Here is a 17,640-nt window from a genome sequence, read left to right as displayed (position 1 = left end):
GAATTTAGGAAAACAAAAAAAATAAAAATAAAATACAGTTTGAGGCCCACCCAAACCTACCTCGTTTGGATCCGAAGCTGAATAACAGAATATCAACGCCCACTTCCCGTCAGAATTTTTGGCTCTAGTTAGTTCTCTTTCTTTCTTCTTCGTATTATCGCTCTCTGGTTTTTACTTCTTGATCTTTAACTTGATCTCGCATGGCGATGGACACTCTCTACGACTACCAAATATGGCAACCTGAAGAACACGAAGATGACATTAATGTTACAATTTCCAATTCTCACTTGCTTCCATGTGACTGTTTCCTTTTCCACCTTCACTTTCGCCATGTTCTCCAATCAAATCATCCTCAAGAATTACAGAGACTCTTAAATTCGTCTCTATCTTCGTTCTTGATACCTTGTGATGCATTTTTCGCCAGTGGCTTCAGTATCCTGATCGCGGTTTTCTCTGACACCGGCGTCGCTCAAGACTTCTTGGACGCGGCGGTACCGGACGTTCTGTCCGTCGCGGCCGATATAGCATGCAATCCTCTTAATGCTGGCCGTCGGGTACTTCCGTTGGCGGTGTCCGTTTTAGCCGTTTCGCCGTACAATGAACGCGAGGAAATTGGGCGAGTTTTGCGGGAATCGTCGCCGCAAGCGTTTAAAACGTCGCCGGCTAGTGAGTCGGCAATCGAAGGGTTGAAGACGGTGGAGATTGATGTCGGCGGAGAGTTGTTGATTGGAGAATGCAGAATATGTTTGGATGAACTAATGAACGGAATGGAAGTTACGCGATTGCCGTGCGCTCATTTTTACCACAGAGACTGTATCGTCAAATGGCTGGAGACGAGTCATTTGTGCCCGTTGTGTCGCTACGCAATGCCACTGAGCTGATCGGTTTCAAAATTTTCCGGGATCAGTGGTCGTACATGATAGAATTGAATTTACAACAGGAAATGCAGGGTAAAATTTTGCTTCGGTATTGAATTTGATTGTGTATTTTTTTTCTAATTGAGCAAAATTCTTGAACCCTAGCTGCTAAACATTCTGTTCTATACCAAAATCACATCGATGGATGAGGGCTACTCATGCATCTTACACATATGACATCTTCAATTAGCAGAAATTAAATTTAAGTTTGAAGTTCACTAGCAATATGACAACCACGCACGATACATTTAAGTTCTTCTCCTATCTGATGGTTTTCTGTCAATGGACTGCATCATTTATTGCTAATTACCCTCTTACAGTTCCATTCCATAGCCTATCTTTCTAGTAATAGCAACCAAAAATGTTAAGAAGATTTTGAAATTCTTAATGAACTTGTTATTCAATTTAAAGGGGTAAGCTAACCAGATAGTGTATACTTAGTTATTGCTTGTTGAGTATTTAGAAGAAATGAATTGACAGGAGATGATGAACCAAGCTAGCTTTTGTACACTTTTCAACTTAGCTGATATCGAGGAGCAGGGAAATAAGGTGGACTGGTTCTTGAAACACCATGACATTGAGACATTGAGAATCTAACAGATAACTGGATGGGACATAGAAGTTCGTTTTGGAGATTGGCAATTATCTTAGGATGACTGATGAAACGGCTTCAAATCGTCGACTGTGTTTACGAAGATAGCTGAATCAGAGAATATTTTGATGGAGCAAAACAACCAGAATGGCAAATTATCTTTGGCCAAGGGAAATTTGTAGGATATTCACACAGTAAAATGGAGATGGCTGGAAGAGAGACAGAGAAAGCAGGAAGCTGGATTATCACTGGTTGCATACTGGCTCCATCAGAAATGTCTATGCTAATACATTGGAACCCGAGGTTAGTTCATAACTTTTTTTGTCATAAATGAAGAACAATTCTTTATAGATGAGGTTGAATTTCCTTTACTTTTTGATATGCAGTCAGGGTAGTTGATCTAATAGTTGAAATAGATATTTGGAATTCTGTTTGGTTGGAGAAAATTTTAGGATTAGAAACATATATGGCCAAAATGAACTGAACGTCCTTTCCTTCTCAGAACTGGCAGAAGACAATCATGTGAGAAAAGGCAAATTGGTATGAGTAGAACTTTCAATCAGTCTATTTAGATGACATGACTTAGGAAACAAAAACCTAAAGGATAGTTGTTCTTTTCAAAAGGGTCACTTGAGATTCTTGCATGCTTATTTCTTCTTCCAATCTTTCTTGTTCTGTGGACAGTGATCTTTTCTTGCATCCTATGGATTCCATTCTTTTGCAGGTCCTCGGCTTCTCCATTCCTTTCTTGATGGTCCGTTGAAACCCTTCTCGTCCCTTCAGCTTCCAGTTGGTCCAAACCCATCTCTCGGTCTTCCTTCCAACTTTTCTGCTCGGCAGACATCGACTAATTAAGAGGTTGATCATAGGTTTATAAGTAATGAATACATCTTTATTGGTATGAGCCATTTTGGGGAAACTAAAAGAAAAGTCACAAACAATATCATATCACTGTAGAGAGTAGTGGTTACTAAGATGATATCCCCATTTTTTCCACTAATAGCTTTCGTTGTAGACTCCTCCAGCATTTTCTCATCCCCTTCCCTACTTTCCCCTGAACTCACTCCTACAGATTCTTCCCCCTATTTTCTCCTTTCCATTTATGGCGCCATTCCTCCTCTACCACCTCTCTCTCCTCGCCGTCCGATATCGACGACCTGCAGTTCTGGTCATCACTACCTTTGGAGTCCTCTTCCCAGCCCTCCTCTTTCCTCTCAAATTCTCAGTTCTTTCCCTTTCCAAGCCCATTTCCAACTTCTCATCCCCCTTAGCCAGTCTCCATACTGTAACTCTTCCTCTGCAGTTTCAGAATGAGGATACCAGTCTTGTAGAACATGCCCTAGTTTCCAACGTCCATAGTAGAAATCCGGGAGCCTTTCGTAAAATGATAGGTACCAAAGTTTCTTAACCCATGGACGACCATACTTTCAACTTCACCACTCTTCTCAAAGGCATTTTCAGAATGAGGATCGTAATTCTAACTCTCATGTTCTTTTCCCCCAACACTCCCAACCATACTCCCGAAAGCTGTGGCTATTTTCCTCGAGAAGCAAGCCAATGGAAGGAGGTGGAAATGAACCCAGAAAGATGCATATTGGAAATCTAGGTCACTGTGAAGTTGCAGTATCCTCTTTGTGGCTGTTAAAAAACCAGCAGCCTTGTGCCATTTGCCAGAACCCTTTGCTTGTCGTGGGGAGTTTTGAGTAGGCATAAGTAGATGGCCACTTTCATCTCAGTTCCAAATCTTTGATGTCAAGCGTTTGCTAGCTCCTTAGAAATTCACCTGCAGCACTGAACCAGTTATTTGTGGTCCAATTCACTGAACTGAGCCACCACTGAACCAGTCAACCAAGTTCTTAATAAGATGATGATTTGGGGTCGTACTAAAGTGTAAATGGTTCGAATTTCAAGGATTTCGGTGGAAAGAGATCAAAATCATGAAGGGTGGGATTGATACTCTCGACCAAGAGAGGTTAATTGATATTATCAAAGAGTTAGAATTATGTTTGGGCTAGTAGATTTTATAAAATTTTAGCATAAAAAACTTCACGTAGACATACTTCAATTAGTTTAAGAGGTACACATTTAACATTTCACATAATTCAATCTCTAATGTGTAATAGTTGACTTTGAAAAATGGATTAAGATTTAATTTGTACTTTACAAATATATAATATATCAACCTTATGTCAGCCTTCGATAATTGCATTATAGATTTACTATGAAAATTAAAAAAAAAAAACAATGGATTTAAATTTATTAGACATACAATTTGAGCACATATTGATTAAATTTCCATGTTATCCATGGGATGGAGATCCGTGGAGACCCTCTTAAATGGGGAGATGATTCCTCGAAAGGATTCCTTGTTTAAATGGAGAATATAGGAGAGAGTTGAGAATATTTTTTTTTCCTCGAGATAAATGAGATAGGGAATGAGATACAATCCTTGCTTTCCTTCCTTTAAATATATTTAAATATGTTTTTAACACGTTTTTTTTTTTATAATAAATTTTAAGTTTATTCACAGAATACGGAATCAATAATTAGAATTTAAACATAAACCTGTCAATTTTTAGGTTCGAAAATGCTCAGTAAAAAGGAAAAAAGAGAGAGAGAGAGAGAGAGAACGGGCTACCGGGTGCACAAGTAAATGAAATGGAACCCTTTCGAAACCTCCAGACTCTCCTCCAACCGATTAAGCCGCATCTTCCCTCCAAATAAACAGACCCATCGTTTAACCAAAATCTCAAATCGCAAAACAAAATGTTCTTCTTCTTCGTCGGAGGGTTAGAGCAACAAGTCCGCCATCTCTTGAAAGCCGGTGCCGGCCGATGCATAAGCTGCAACTCACCGGCCGATCTCGTAGACTACGAAAAAGTTCTGAAGCTCTTTTTTGTTCCAGTGTGGCGGTGGCCAGGAAAAGAACCGTTGATGCACTGCAACAACTGTAAGCTGTTTTTCCCTCGATCATTCTCACCGCCGCCCATTTCCGATCAATTGCCGCCGTCAGCCGCTCTTTTGAGGGCCCTTCGTTGCCATTCCTGTAACAAAGTAGTGGAGCCCGATTTCAGTTTCTGCCCTTTCTGTGGCTCTTCTGTGTAAATTTACTTTTGTTTCAAATCGTCCGGTGATCTTTTATGGTTTTTGTCTGCAAGTAATCGAAATGGTATCTGATTGAGAATGAATTTTGAACATTACTTTATCATTGAAGAAGATGCTTACAACAAAGAGTACTCGAATACTTTTACAAAGCCGATTTAATTTATATAGCAGTTTCTAATTTACAAGGGGATTCTGTAGGGGGCAAGAGCTGGCTTCTCTCTGTTTTCAGATGATTTTCTTCTTCAGCTTCTGTAGAGTTTTGAGTGTAAGTGTTCTTATCAAAAGTGGAAGCTGAAAGGGAGGTAGGTTGGTCTTATCTCAGCCTCATGGGTCTTTCATCTGCAATTTTGAGTTCTAAAAATGAAGGGGGCTTGGCTTGTTTATGGGTCCTAAGAAGTGTTTCAAGTTAATTACGATTGAATACTGTTCAATTTGATTTGCTGAAGGGTAGTTGTTTTGCTCCTTCCTCTACTGCATTTCTCCATAGCCTATATCTTACACCTAGCTTATCATAAGAAACTGGCATGTTCCAGATGTTTTCTCCGTTGAGCATTCTTTCTTGCTGTCCAATGACAAGCCTCAAGTCCTCATTCAATACCTGCATGAATTACACAAAGAAAAGCCTTTGGTGTTGGTTGTAAAATGGACGTGTATGATTAAGAATGCTGGGGCTTTTAATACTGTTCTGAAAAGAAGATGAGAATTTTACCTGTTCTGCGAAATGTCTCCAGAGATAGTGCATGAAAGGAATATGCTTCAATATGGGAGCGAAATCCAGTGACATTCTATAGAGTAGTCTTGTCTTCTGTCTTGTTGAAGGTAAGCACACATGAAGTTGATGAAGATGTGTTGAGCATTCCCTTGTAGTTTGGCCTTCTAGTTTTCCTGGCTTGGAAATCCCTATGGTTGATAGTACCATACAAGGTGGTCGAAACTCCATGTCGATTGGATACGGGTCCCAGTATCCTTGCAGGCCAGATGCAGGGGTCAAAAATTTCACCAAGCTGTTGGGTTGCATAGAGTATGATAAGAGGTGTCAGTTTTGATTAGTTTTTTAACTGATTACTTTAGATCCATCTGAACTAACTATTTCAAACAAAACACAGGTATGCTGATTTCTTTGCAGATGATAAAACCCATCTTATTCCATCTGAAGTTATGAAAGATCACTTTCTTTTAGTCTAAGATCTGAAGCAACCAGCAAAAAAATGGGGAAGTCCATCCTTGTTGCCGAGATTAGGCATGAGTTTTTCCTAGAATTTGGGTATCATTTTAAATGGTTTTAGTTAAATTCCATCTGTCACTCATTTGAAAAATATCTGTGCTCTGCCCTTTTTTCCTTCACTCCGAACAAAATCCCATGTTATGAATGATGATGACTCGAACCAAACGTACCTGGGTACGCTCCATCCTTTTGCAAAAGTGGAAGTATGAGTGAAAGGTGCATGAGCAAGATCCAGGAGGTTATCTAGAAGTAATCCATGCTCCACCGGAATTTCAATGACAAGCTGCCACAGATAATTCAGTAGGAGATTTCAGACACCTTCATTTACAACTCAACTGCTAAAAGGAACAGAATGTTTCTAACAATTACCTCAGCATGGATTTGAAAACCAGGAGGAGGTTGGAGTGAAGGAAGATTAGCTGCTGGAGGATCATTACCTGGCCAAACCCAGATCATTCCTTCTTTCTCGAAGCATGGCAACGATTTTATTTTCACGTTTAGTAGTCGCGTCGATGGCATTTTCTCACATTTGCCATCCGTTGAGTATTCCCAACCTGAAATTTTCAACAAATGAAACCAACCCTTAGAGATTATTTCTCTTAATTACTGTTTTTATCAATACAAGAATTTGAGTTTTTAGTCCATATTTCTTTTATTCAACACCAACCATGGTAAGGACACTGGACTCGACCATCGTTGACAGAACCGAGGTGAAGAGGGCATGCCCTATGGGCACATGTGTTTCTTATGCATCCAGGATTGCCATCCTTTCCACGGAAAAGAACCCATGGTTCTTCAAAACAATCAAATGGGATCTGAAATAGATGATGAATCAGTAAGAGGGCACCCAACGTACAGTTGAATCTAAAGGATATTGGACGAGGTGATCCATAGAATTACCCTACCATTGTGTCATCTCTCAGATCACTGGAGAAGGCAACAGGATACCAGAAGTTCTTCAATCGGGGATGATATGGTTCGACAGGTCCTGATACATTTAAGCTTCTCTTTGGCGATCTTCTAGTTATGGAATCATGAGATTGTGTTGAGGTACCGGGCGAGGTAGATGGGCTATCTAATTCCGCTGTGTTTCTGTCTTGTAATAGCCTATCATGCACCAATTCTTCCATATAAGCTAGTTTATCTAAGGCAGTGCTAACCCGTGCTTCAGATTTATGAACCTGTTGTTGTTCATCAGTGGTCAAACATGATAGTAGTATAGACAGGAGAATAATCACCTCACCAGGTTGAAGATCCAACAACTAAATGTCATTGGCCCATCTTCTTGATGAACTAAGCTATAACTATGTTTTTTGAAATTTAGTGACAAGAGATGACTAGAAACTTTACAGACCTGTTTGTGAGCTTCTGCCAATTCCCCCTGTAATTCAGCAAGCTCCTTTTTCATTGTTCCAATAGACTTGTAGTTCCGGGCTAGAGGATTTAGGACTTCCACAACCTAAACCGGTATTTAAGCAACAAATTTTCAGCATAAAACATGTTTCGAGAAGATGGATCAACAAGTTGCACAGCTTCATTAGCCTAAAGGCAATTTGATGGAAGATAAACCAACTAAATGAAGTACGAGGAGGATGGCAAAAAGGAACCATAGAAGTATGAAACGAAAAGAATGTTAAAAACAAACAAATGAAGTAGCATGAGATTGAAGGAACCTTCTCATGGAGGTGCATGATTGTAAGAACATCTTGCCGAGCTCGCCAATCACAGTATTGAATATCATTTCTAGCCACTTCCAGAGCTTGGTTAGCATCTAAGAATTTCCCTTTAGATTGAGGAACTTTTGTCCTTGGATCTTCTACGTCAAAGAGCGTCTGCCAACCACTCTTCCTCTCTATAGCCCCTTCCTCTCCGAACACAGCAAACACTCTAAATCCAACTTTCACACTCTGAAAATTCAACATTCCACAATATCAAACCACACATTCAAATGAATCTCAACAAAATAGAAATGGAGCCTTAAATCTACAATCTCAGGGCCAACAATCCACACCACAGTTTAACAGAAACACTACATCAAACAGCTAGTAGCAGAAACACTACCTAAACGCTCCTACTACAACAACTAAAGCAAATGCCCACAAATATGAACAGAAACCAGCCACAAAGTTCGGTAATCAAAAGAGATACAAAAACTAAGCTCAATAAACTCCTTAAGATACTTGCAGCAAAATTACCAGAAAAATGCACATTGAAACGACCAAAATGAACTCTCGATCTTTTCCACGAACAGAAATCGATACCAAGATACAAAGGACCAAATCAGGGAAGGAAAAAGAAACACGCACCTTCTTGAAATTGAACTTCGGAGATTTAGAAAATGAGATCGGCAACGAGAGAGCTGCAGCCGTTGCTACGACGGTCATCGCGTTTGGACTGAGAAGTTGAGAGAGAGAGAGAGAGAGAGAGAAGGAGAAATGAGAAATTTGGTGCGAAAGAATTTCATTTTGTGGATTTTGGCGATAAGAGGCGGTTGTATTCCGCGATCTCAGCTGGCCTTCCACGTTCTGCCACGTGGACGAAATGCTATTACACGTGGCATCCTCAACATCCACATGCTTCTTTTTTGTGAGAGCGAGTATCTTCCTTCAGTGGGCCCCCGACATCCTGCCAGCTCGGATTGCGAAGATATCTTAATCCTTCTGAATTTTTCTATCCAATTTAATTTCAACTTCGAGTATTAAAAAAAAAAATAATAATAATAATAATAAAATTCAATTCCAACTTCGTGGCTGTCCTTTCATTACGCTTCTTTCGAGTGTTCAGTTGGTGCACCCGTCGAGTATGTAATTTTGGTCACAGTCAAATCTGGTCCGTCCATCTCAAATAATCTACCTCATTCCAAATCATTTTGTTTTTGTTTAGTTTAATTAATATTTTTTTATCATATTTAATATTTGTTTAAAATTGACTTTATTATATAGCAAATTGAAAATTTAAATAGGATTATTGATTTTAGAGACCAAAAAAAATTAAAATTTTGTGGCGGTTAAATAACAGAATCATGTAGTTTGATGGAGAAAAGCTTGTTCCCGACTATATTAGTGCGCGTTCCGATCTACTTTACATCGTGTTAGGAGCTCGGTTCGAAGAATTTTTACCGCTCGTGCTAAAATTGAAGAGAGATGATCTACGAGACGGAAAATAAGAACAAATAAATATGAAGGCCAGAGGGTAAACAAAATTACTCAGGCCATTTTGAAGCTGGTTACAAAGATCTACAGAGTCCATCCAAGTGAAGATTTAAAACACTCAACAAGATGCAGAAGAAACAAGCTGTTTTACAGTCAATTTTTTTTTTTTGTACTGTACTAAATCTCTAGACACCATATCCATTCCTGACTAAATTTCTAGCTTTATCCCGCTCTTGGTTCGAGAGAAAAACTTCGCAAAACCGTTTCGGTTTTTCTCAGAATTGACAACATGACTTGCAATCACAGACGACGAAGTCGATGAAGATGAAGACGGGGGCGAATTGTCTTCATTCTTACTCATTGATGGTTCAGAACTGTCATCAACTAGTTTACTATAGTTTGAATCTCTTTTGGGCGAAAACGCCCCATTCGAGTGCTGCCATTGCTCCTCACCATCTCTAATGACGTTATGCGATTCACTGGCTGTGAACTCCGGTAGCTGCGTCGTGTCGATCAGAAAATCTTCGAGCGCTGCTAGAGATTTGAGCTGATCTCCAAGAGAAGCTATTGTCTTTTGACAGTCAGCAAGCTTCCCAGCAGCTACAGCTAGATCCTCCTACAATGTCACCCCCTCTCCAACTATTAGTATTCAAAGGATAGATCAACAATGTTTACACCTTAAGCCCCTACTAGCAGATATTGTCATTTTTTAACCTTCCCTTTAAGGGCTTTTCCTCGAGGCACTGGACGGAGTAGGACTAGACCATCTAGATCATCTCCATGGTCGACGCGTTTTAAAAACTTGAAAGGAAAAGTCCAAAGAGGACAATATCTGCTGGCAGTGGGCTTGGACCATTACAAATAAAGTAGAGAGTTAAGGCAGGCTAGCTATAAGTTTTTACCTGTTTTATCTTCATTTCGTTCTTGGAGATTTCGATTTGTGATTGTTTTTCATCTTGTTTATTTCTTGAGAGCTGTTCTTCAAGTTCTTGACACTTGACTGTCAATGCCAATGCCGAAGCCCTCTCTTTTTGGATATCAGATTCTAACATGCCAACTTTTGCAGACATGGTCAAGGATTCTGCTTCCATGCTGATAAGTTGATACTCAATTCTTAGCTTTGATTCATTTGCAATGGTGAGCTCAGTTTGTAACTTTTCCACTTTCATTTCTGTTTCCTTGAGTTGAGATTGTGAAAGTTCAACAGAGTTTTGACTCTCGGATAAAGCAGTCTCCAGTTCATCTTTTTCTGTCTCTAACTTCATTAACTTATCTCCCATTTCGACCTTCTCTTGTTCCATTTTCAGTAAGATTTGCCCCAATTCGGATCGCTCGGTTTCCATTTTCGCTAACATTTGATTCACTTCATCTCTCTCGATTTCCATCATCTCAAGCCGCTCTTCCATTTCGTTCTTCTCCATTTCCATTTGTTTCAGCTTCTCTTCCAATTCTATCTTGGCTTCTTCCATCTCATTCAGCTTCTCTTCCATTAAAGATCTCTCGTGCCGCATCGTCTCGAGCTCAGTTATCATGGCACTTTCTTCAGCAGCTGGGCGAGCAGAAGGTTCTGATTCTTGGTGACGGTTTCCTTTATCAGTTTCGGGTAATGCAGCAAGCCTTTCCATCTCAAGAAAATCATCCATGAGATCAAGTTCAAGAGAAGAAGGAAGATTACTAGGTAAGGCTGATGCCCATGAGTCTGAGCAACTAGGTTCACATTTGTTTCGTTCAGTTCGTCTTACATCGATATCAACTGCATTAAGCTGCTCTCCATTATCTGATTGAGTGTCGGTAAGTGACTCGATAGACATTGTCGAAGCAGCTATGGATTTGTGATCATTAATCAATGATGGTCGGGATGAAATTACTTTTAACCTCCGACACTCGGCCTCGAGCTTGGCCATTTTCTTTATGCTGTCAAGATGCTGCTTACTGGCTGTTTCAGCTGTTTGTGTACTCAAATCTCTCTCTATAGTCCTGGTTTTTAGCTCCCTATATTGAGCATGGAGCTCATGCCTAAGGGCTGCATTTTCTCTCTTCAATGACTCCAGTATCTTGCCAAGGCTTGGATCAACTTTAGGAGATTCAGATTGAGCAGTGTCTGCTTTGCTCTGGAGCTCAAGGAGCTGCCTCTCGAGATCCGCCTTGGTCGATTCCCAATCGCGGCTTTTTTCCTCCACGGCGTCACGAATCTTCTGCTCTTGCTCCTCCCTTCCCTGTCTGAGCTGCCTAACACATTCTTTGAGTGCCCCATCAAGGTGGCTCACTCGATCTTCCAATGCCGACTTTTGCTGAACCGTGGTCCTGAGCTGCTGTTTAAGAAGTCCGACTTCGCTTTCCGCCTTTTCCCATCCTAAATTCACATTAGAATAAACAGAATTCAGCTAATATCTACAGATATACAACATGAACAATTTATTTGTCTAATTCTACCTGCAATGGCTTCTTCAGCAACTTTGGCATGCTGCTTTACCAAGTCTTCTTTTTCCCTCACATTCAAAAGAGCAGCAGATAATCTATCAGTGAGATCTTTCACACTATCATTGATATCTTCTTGTTTTGGTGAATCGTCGTCGTCGTCATCAATGTCCTCCTTACATACTGCTTTCGACGTTACTTCAGGCGATAGAGTCTCGTGAGTCGGAGATGACTTGACTGCGTCCTGCTTGTCAATAAGGATTGGCATGTCAATTTCAAAGAGGAGGGCATTGCAGCCAGCACAGTATATTTATAACATAAAGTCCGTACTTCAAAGATGAAAACACTAATTTGTTCACTGAAAGTGGCAAGAGTTATAGTGAACGCCAAAAGTAGTAGGTGCTTCTCATCTCGCACTTGGATAGAATGTTCGGCTCATAGTCTAAATAATCAGCATAATTTTATTAAGCTTGGGGTAGGAACTCTTAGGATCGTACAACAACGCACACACTCAATCTAGATGAACACAAAGAACAGACGAGAAAAGAAATACAAGAAAGAATATAGGCTAAAGTTTTATATTAATGACTTTAAGTATATACGATAATAGAGAATATAGAGAAGATAAATACGTACATTTTCAAATCACTGCCTAAATGGGTATATATATGATTCAGTTTAGTATATATAGTTTACTAGATATAACCATCTACTGTACACAACTATCTACCATAGTTGTTTACTATTACAATTTACTTTTCCTATCATTTATCATATATAGTTTTACTGTGTATAACCATTGATCGAGCTATAAATAAGCCGCACTCTCCATGACCCAACAGAAACCGCTGAGCTCGTACTATATAGAAATGGGGTTTAGAAATGGGGTTTAGTTTACATAATTATGGAACTGCACAACTGAGAGTTAGTAAGCAGTAGAGGTAGATTTTATAAGTTGAAATCAATGATTTAAGACTAGTTCACTTCATTCTTGAGCCAAACACATTCAAAAGGTCAATTTTTCAGGGGAAAAAACTGTAAATGGAAACTAATCTAAGGTAAGGATAATCCAAATAGTCAAGGGAAACACTCTGCCTAGAAGATAAGAACCTAAGGATTTCATTTTATCTTCCACAAAGCAGCTCCATCAGAGCATTACCCTGTCAGCTAAGAACATAAAACATTCTGATTCTACCTTAGTTTCGACAAGTTCAAAGGCTTGTGTAATATGTTCGAATTCCCAAACACTTGCAGCTCGATTAATTCGACTACGAGAGGAAGTTCGATCGGTCGAATCAAAGGAAACAGAATACATATCCCAGCATGATCACATCCAAACATATCAAGAAACATAACTAAGATTGAAACATACAATCACCAGGGAGATCTAGCTCTAAGGATTCACTAGTGTACCTGCTCGTCGGAAAACCTCTCGGAGTAGGACGACATTGAACCAGAACTCTCAGTTTCTCCAGGGCTCTTATCAGATGACTTTCTCTTCCATGGCCATTTTCTTCTCTCCATCCTGATGCCTTATTTCAAAATCAATCCACTGGTTAAGGCGCCATCTGCAGACATACGTACAAAATTATTTGAAGTTTATATGGAAATTTCAAGCAAAGTAGCAAAAAAGCGAGAAAGAAAGAGAAAGATATTAACATCTTATCTAACAACACTAAAGTTTACAGACAGAGAGATGACTTGGGCTTTCATTCTTTCAACTTTGCTTCAAATCCACCCATGATCATCCCACCAACACCTAGTAAGTGACAGAAAAGGCTTTCTGCTAAGCCAAAACCCCATCAATTTTCAAATTATTTAGTAGGTAAAAGCTTCAGAAGCCATCAATGATTNGGCCATGAAAACATCCTTTTATCGTCATCATAAATAGAAATATAATTTATATAAAAAGAAAAAATGAGAAGAGAAACCCAAATGAAGAACAAAAAAATCGCGAAATCCCTCAATACTCAAGAACAAAATCCCAAAAACATTGATGAAATAGTGACTGAAACCACATAATTCAAAACAAAAGCAATCCATCAAATCGAAGAAGAAAACGAAATAACTCCAAAAAAAAACCCCTCAAATCCAAAATAATTCAAGGATTCAGCAGAATTCGTAGAAGAAATTCATAGATGGGGGAAATTTTACCTTCAACCAGAAAAGAAACACAGAAATCGAGAATTTGAACAAGACCACTGCACTGCAAAAAACAAAAAAAAATAGAATCCCAGGAAGCTGTTTGGCTTGAAGAATTGGGGAAAAAATAAACGAACGGCTATCTCTGCAAGAATCTGAGGAATGTCTGCAAAAATATGCAGATAATGAAGGGTTCAATTTTAATTTGTTCTTCAACTTCTTGTCACAATGGTAGCTTTCAAAAAATTGAAAAAGGTTAGGGATAGAGCGAGCGAGAGAGAGAGAGAGAGAGAGAGCATGTGATTGGGGCATATGATAGTGTGAAATTCAAGAATGGGACCTCAAAAGAAACTCAATAGTCAGCTTTTTTATTTCTTTTTTAATTTTTAATTAACTAAATAAATAAAAAGACAAATTTTATTTTTTTATTTTGATTTATATATTTTGAAATATAGCGGACGGTATTCCCGCGCATGAATATCTGGGTTTCCGCAATTATTATTTTTCGGCCTTTTTATTAATTTACTGTTACTGTTTATAAAATTTAATCGCAAAAAAACAATTTTTAATTTCTTATTTCTTTTTATGTAAATTAATTTAAATTTCTCTAATCTTTTTATTTTCTGATTCTGTATATAATAGTGATTAATAAATATAATTTTTCTTTATTTATGTGATATTTTTTAATTTTAAAATTGCCTTATTTTTTAACTTAAATATCATTAATGCTTAAAGTATGATTACGTGACGAAAAGTGATTTTTTCTTTCCCTTTTTTAGACAAAAAGTTTAGATTTTCCTATGAAAAAATCCCACTTTTTTTTTTATAAAAAAAATAAGTAATGTGAATAAAATCAGTTTATTAATTTTATTTTTTATTTTTTTATAATGTTTTTTTAAATATTCATCGATACTTATATTAGTATGAATTAGATAAAAAAAAATTATAATTTAAATAAGGATATTTACTTATTTAATATTTATTATAAAAATAAAAGTAAAATAAATGAGTCTCGCTATTTAAATTTAATAATATATTTATAAATTTGAAAACCATATTATTATTTTTCAAAATAAAAAAAAAAGTTGCAAAAAGTCCAAAAATATAATTTGTATATAAAAGAAATGATACCAAGACGTTACCAAACAAAGTACATAAAAACAAAACAAAATTCCAATATTTTCAAATAAATATAGTTTTTTTTTCTTTTTTTTTTTGGAAAAAATTCAAAATATATCTTAAAATTTGTAGATATATATTTATTTTCACAGTAAATTTTTAATTTCTTAAAAAACTGTTATTTGAAAAATTAATTAAAAAGTATATTATATTTAAATTTTAGGTATAAATTTTGAATTTTTGAGTTTTTGAAAATGTTATTTGAATTTGAATATTTTGAAACTAATATTAGAAAAATATTAATTAAATAAAAAAGTATGTAATAATTATTATCGAAGAGCGGGCAGCGGAGCGTGTAGGATTGGCCGTTGAAAGCGAAAGAGGACGCTAATTAATTAGAGACCTAAATGCAATTTGAATTTAAAAACCAGTTCGAATTTCCATATAAATTTCAGTTATTGTTTTTAAATCATTAATTAATTAATCCAAATTGGAATTTATTGATGCATTCAAGTTACCGTGTAGCCTGAATAATTGGCGTCATAAATGCATTATTAAAATTTTAAGAATATATATTTTTTTTTTGTTATAAACAAAATAATAATAATAATAATCATTTGATCTGAATTATCATTTTATCGTCGAGTTGATTATAATATGAAATAATTAAAAAAAATTATCATTTGGTCTTTTAATTTTCGAATGGTAACTCCTGTCAATGAAATTGGACCACAAACATAGTCTAGAAAAATCAATTGTAAAAAAAATCAACACGGACTAAAACGATCCAATGCATGTAAGGAACGATATATTAAACAAATACAGAGAAGATAAACTTGTGCTGAAGCCAATTCCCTAGTTGACCTCGCACGCCCCAAGGTCGTGTGATCCTAGTTTCGCCCAATCCAATTATCTTATCTAATTTGAAAACTGAACGCCTTGGAATCCAAATTTGACACATGATGACTCCGACATTCCTTTGCATCCCCTACGATATGATCAAGTTACCTACTCCTTGCTTATTAAGAGAGAAGACTGTCCTCACAAACCAACACGAGTCCTCATACGTAAAAATTCACCTGAGAACATAGAACAGCTCTAAATCATATTTATTTATTTTCAATAATAATTATAACAATACATTTTATATAATTTAATTTAAAATTATTTAAAAATGTAATGCACATTACTTTTAAAAATTTCGTGTAGTAATATATATTTTAAATTCGTTAAAATTTTATTTTAGAAAAGGATGAATTATTTCTCTAAAAGATAATTTAGGTTATTATTATTTTTCTTATAAAAATAATTATTTGAATTGAAGTGACAGAAAGTAAGATGTATTTATTAATATTTTGAAACTATATTATTTTTAAAAGGTATATTAAAAATAACAAAATTTCAAAGGCTACCCATCCATCGCCATCTACGTGGCCCAATAGTTTCTCTCCAACTAACTTATCCACATCTCATTAGACCCTCTCTCTTAATCATAATATTTTAAATATTAAATCAAATTCCCATCACCAAAATATCTTGCAATCTCATTTAAATTTTATATTTAAAAATTGAAACTAGAAAAAGAGTACAGAGATTTCTTCGCTTTTAAATTTAATTTTATTTATTTTTTAATTGGACTAATTTCATTTTGAGCTGTTACCGTAACACAGTTAATTTGAACACTATTTTTTTTTTCTTAGATTAAAAAATTATATTATCAAATTTTGTCGTTACTATGGATTTTAAATTTGGTTTTAATATGCAAAATTTTATTATTTAATTTACTTTTTTTTGTCGGGGGCAGAAAGGTAAAAGTGGGAGTGAGATTATGGATACAGCTTGCTTTGAGTTGAAGTTATTTTGTGACGTGTGGATTCTGTGGGAATAAAACAATAAGACATTTTTAGGTGAGAAAAATAAATTAAATAATGGAATAAAAGGTTTTGGGTCTATTTGTACAAACAGCATGTCGCATTCATATCCCACTAAATAGTGAATTGGGCACCTCGTCTCGAACTCATTTAAAAATGTCGATAATCCTATAATCAATAAAAAATAAGGTATGAACTAAGAGACATCAATCATACAATATACTTCTATGAAATGTGAATAAGATACTATTAAAATTATAAAAAATATATTAAAAAATAATGAAGGTTTTAAATTTTTGGTAGAATATAATTTAGAGTAATTTTGAGTCATAGTATTTCATTAATATATTTAAGACTTTTTATTTACTTTATAGGTTACACTTACATAATGGTTAATTATAGTCCGTATNTTTTTTTTTTTTTTTTTTTTTTTTTTTTTTTTTTTTTTTTTTTTTTTTTTTTTTTTTTTTTTTTTTGCTAATAACTAGGTTTCTTTGTAATTCTACGTAGTTTAGGTTGCATGTAGAATCATTTAAGTTCAACATAATCAATCTTGCTTGTGGAGTGATTCGAATCTCAAACAAATGTTCTTGCGTTGAGATATTTGATCAACAAAGACATAATCGATATTGCTTGTGGAATGATTTTAATCTCAAACAATGTTTTTGTCTTGAGATATTCGTTCAACAAGGTAATCTGAATCTTACTCTCTTTGTACTGATTCCTCATCTTATCAAAACAAGTGTTAAATTTGCAGATTAGTAAATAAACCGACACGAAAGAAGAGTCGTTTCTCATTCGCATCACATTTATTATGAAACTCTTACAATTTGATCTAAAAACTTTGTTGAAAAACGAGACATTTAGCTCTATTCAATAACCCAAAAAACGATAAGGAATCAACCGAAGTAAAATTTTTGAAACGGGTTACGTTGATAATTAAGATCAATAATAAAGAAAACTCGTGATTCGAATCATTCCACGAGATAGCTTGAAATGTCATTTAAACGAGTAATGTTGAAAAATTATGTACTCCCTTCCCCGTAAAATCCTCGAGGTAAAGTTGGGAGATTTAGTCGGGATCGATAATTTGAGAAAA

At 36.2% G+C, this 17,640-nt stretch overlaps 4 protein-coding genes across 9 annotated transcripts; 2 read left to right on the top strand and 2 right to left on the bottom strand.

The window, feature by feature from the left end:
- Positions 1–162: 162 nt before the first annotated feature.
- LOC111811535 (probable E3 ubiquitin-protein ligase ATL45) lies at positions 163–2,038 on the top strand. 2 transcript variants are annotated; one of them, XR_002817559.1, is made up of 2 exons: positions 163–950; positions 1,398–2,038. XR_002817559.1 is itself a non-coding variant. In XM_023698431.1 (1 exon), exon 1 carries the CDS (start codon positions 201–203, stop codon positions 879–881), a length of 681 nt encoding a protein of 226 aa, XP_023554199.1. In that variant the 5' UTR covers positions 163–200; the 3' UTR covers positions 882–1,016. The 2 variants fall into 2 exon arrangements, 1 of the variants encoding a protein (XP_023554199.1); XM_023698431.1 differs by lacking the exon at positions 1,398–2,038 and having other exon boundaries at positions 163–1,016.
- Positions 2,039–4,069: 2,031 nt separating this feature from the next.
- Positions 4,070–4,717, top strand: LOC111801919. Its single transcript, XM_023686157.1, has one exon. The coding sequence runs from the start codon at positions 4,276–4,278 to the stop codon at positions 4,612–4,614; it is 339 nt and encodes a 112-aa protein (XP_023541925.1). The 5' UTR covers positions 4,070–4,275; the 3' UTR covers positions 4,615–4,717.
- LOC111801911 (chlorophyllide a oxygenase, chloroplastic-like) lies at positions 4,694–8,281 on the bottom strand. Its single transcript, XM_023686144.1, has 9 exons — positions 8,146–8,281; positions 7,513–7,746; positions 7,194–7,298; positions 6,745–7,020; positions 6,507–6,654; positions 6,209–6,393; positions 6,010–6,122; positions 5,324–5,618; positions 4,694–5,212 (listed from the first exon to the last, which is right to left on the bottom strand). The coding sequence occupies exons 1-9, from the start codon at positions 8,221–8,223 to the stop codon at positions 5,042–5,044; spliced, it is 1,605 nt and encodes a 534-aa protein (XP_023541912.1). The 5' UTR covers positions 8,224–8,281; the 3' UTR covers positions 4,694–5,041.
- A 733-nt stretch (positions 8,282–9,014) lies between these two features.
- On the bottom strand, positions 9,015–13,842 carry LOC111799170 (filament-like plant protein 3). 5 transcript variants are annotated; one of them, XM_023682609.1, is made up of 6 exons: positions 13,564–13,842; positions 13,069–13,192; positions 12,823–12,977; positions 11,425–11,653; positions 9,894–11,344; positions 9,015–9,607 (listed from the first exon to the last, which is right to left on the bottom strand). In XM_023682609.1, the coding sequence occupies exons 3-6, from the start codon at positions 12,931–12,933 to the stop codon at positions 9,200–9,202; spliced, it is 2,199 nt and encodes a 732-aa protein (XP_023538377.1). In that variant the 5' UTR covers positions 12,934–12,977; positions 13,069–13,192; positions 13,564–13,842; the 3' UTR covers positions 9,015–9,199. The 5 variants fall into 5 exon arrangements, with proteins under 5 accessions (XP_023538377.1, XP_023538395.1, XP_023538370.1 ...); XM_023682627.1 differs by having other exon boundaries at positions 13,100–13,192; XM_023682602.1 differs by having other exon boundaries at positions 13,069–13,168.
- Positions 13,843–17,640: the final 3,798 nt, after the last annotated feature.

The sequence above is a fragment of the Cucurbita pepo genome, chromosome LG01, assembly GCF_002806865.2.
Source record: "Cucurbita pepo subsp. pepo cultivar mu-cu-16 chromosome LG01, ASM280686v2, whole genome shotgun sequence".
NCBI classification, from domain to species: Eukaryota; Viridiplantae; Streptophyta; class Magnoliopsida; order Cucurbitales; family Cucurbitaceae; genus Cucurbita; species Cucurbita pepo.
This window is presented reverse-complemented; position numbering and strand designations above follow the sequence as displayed.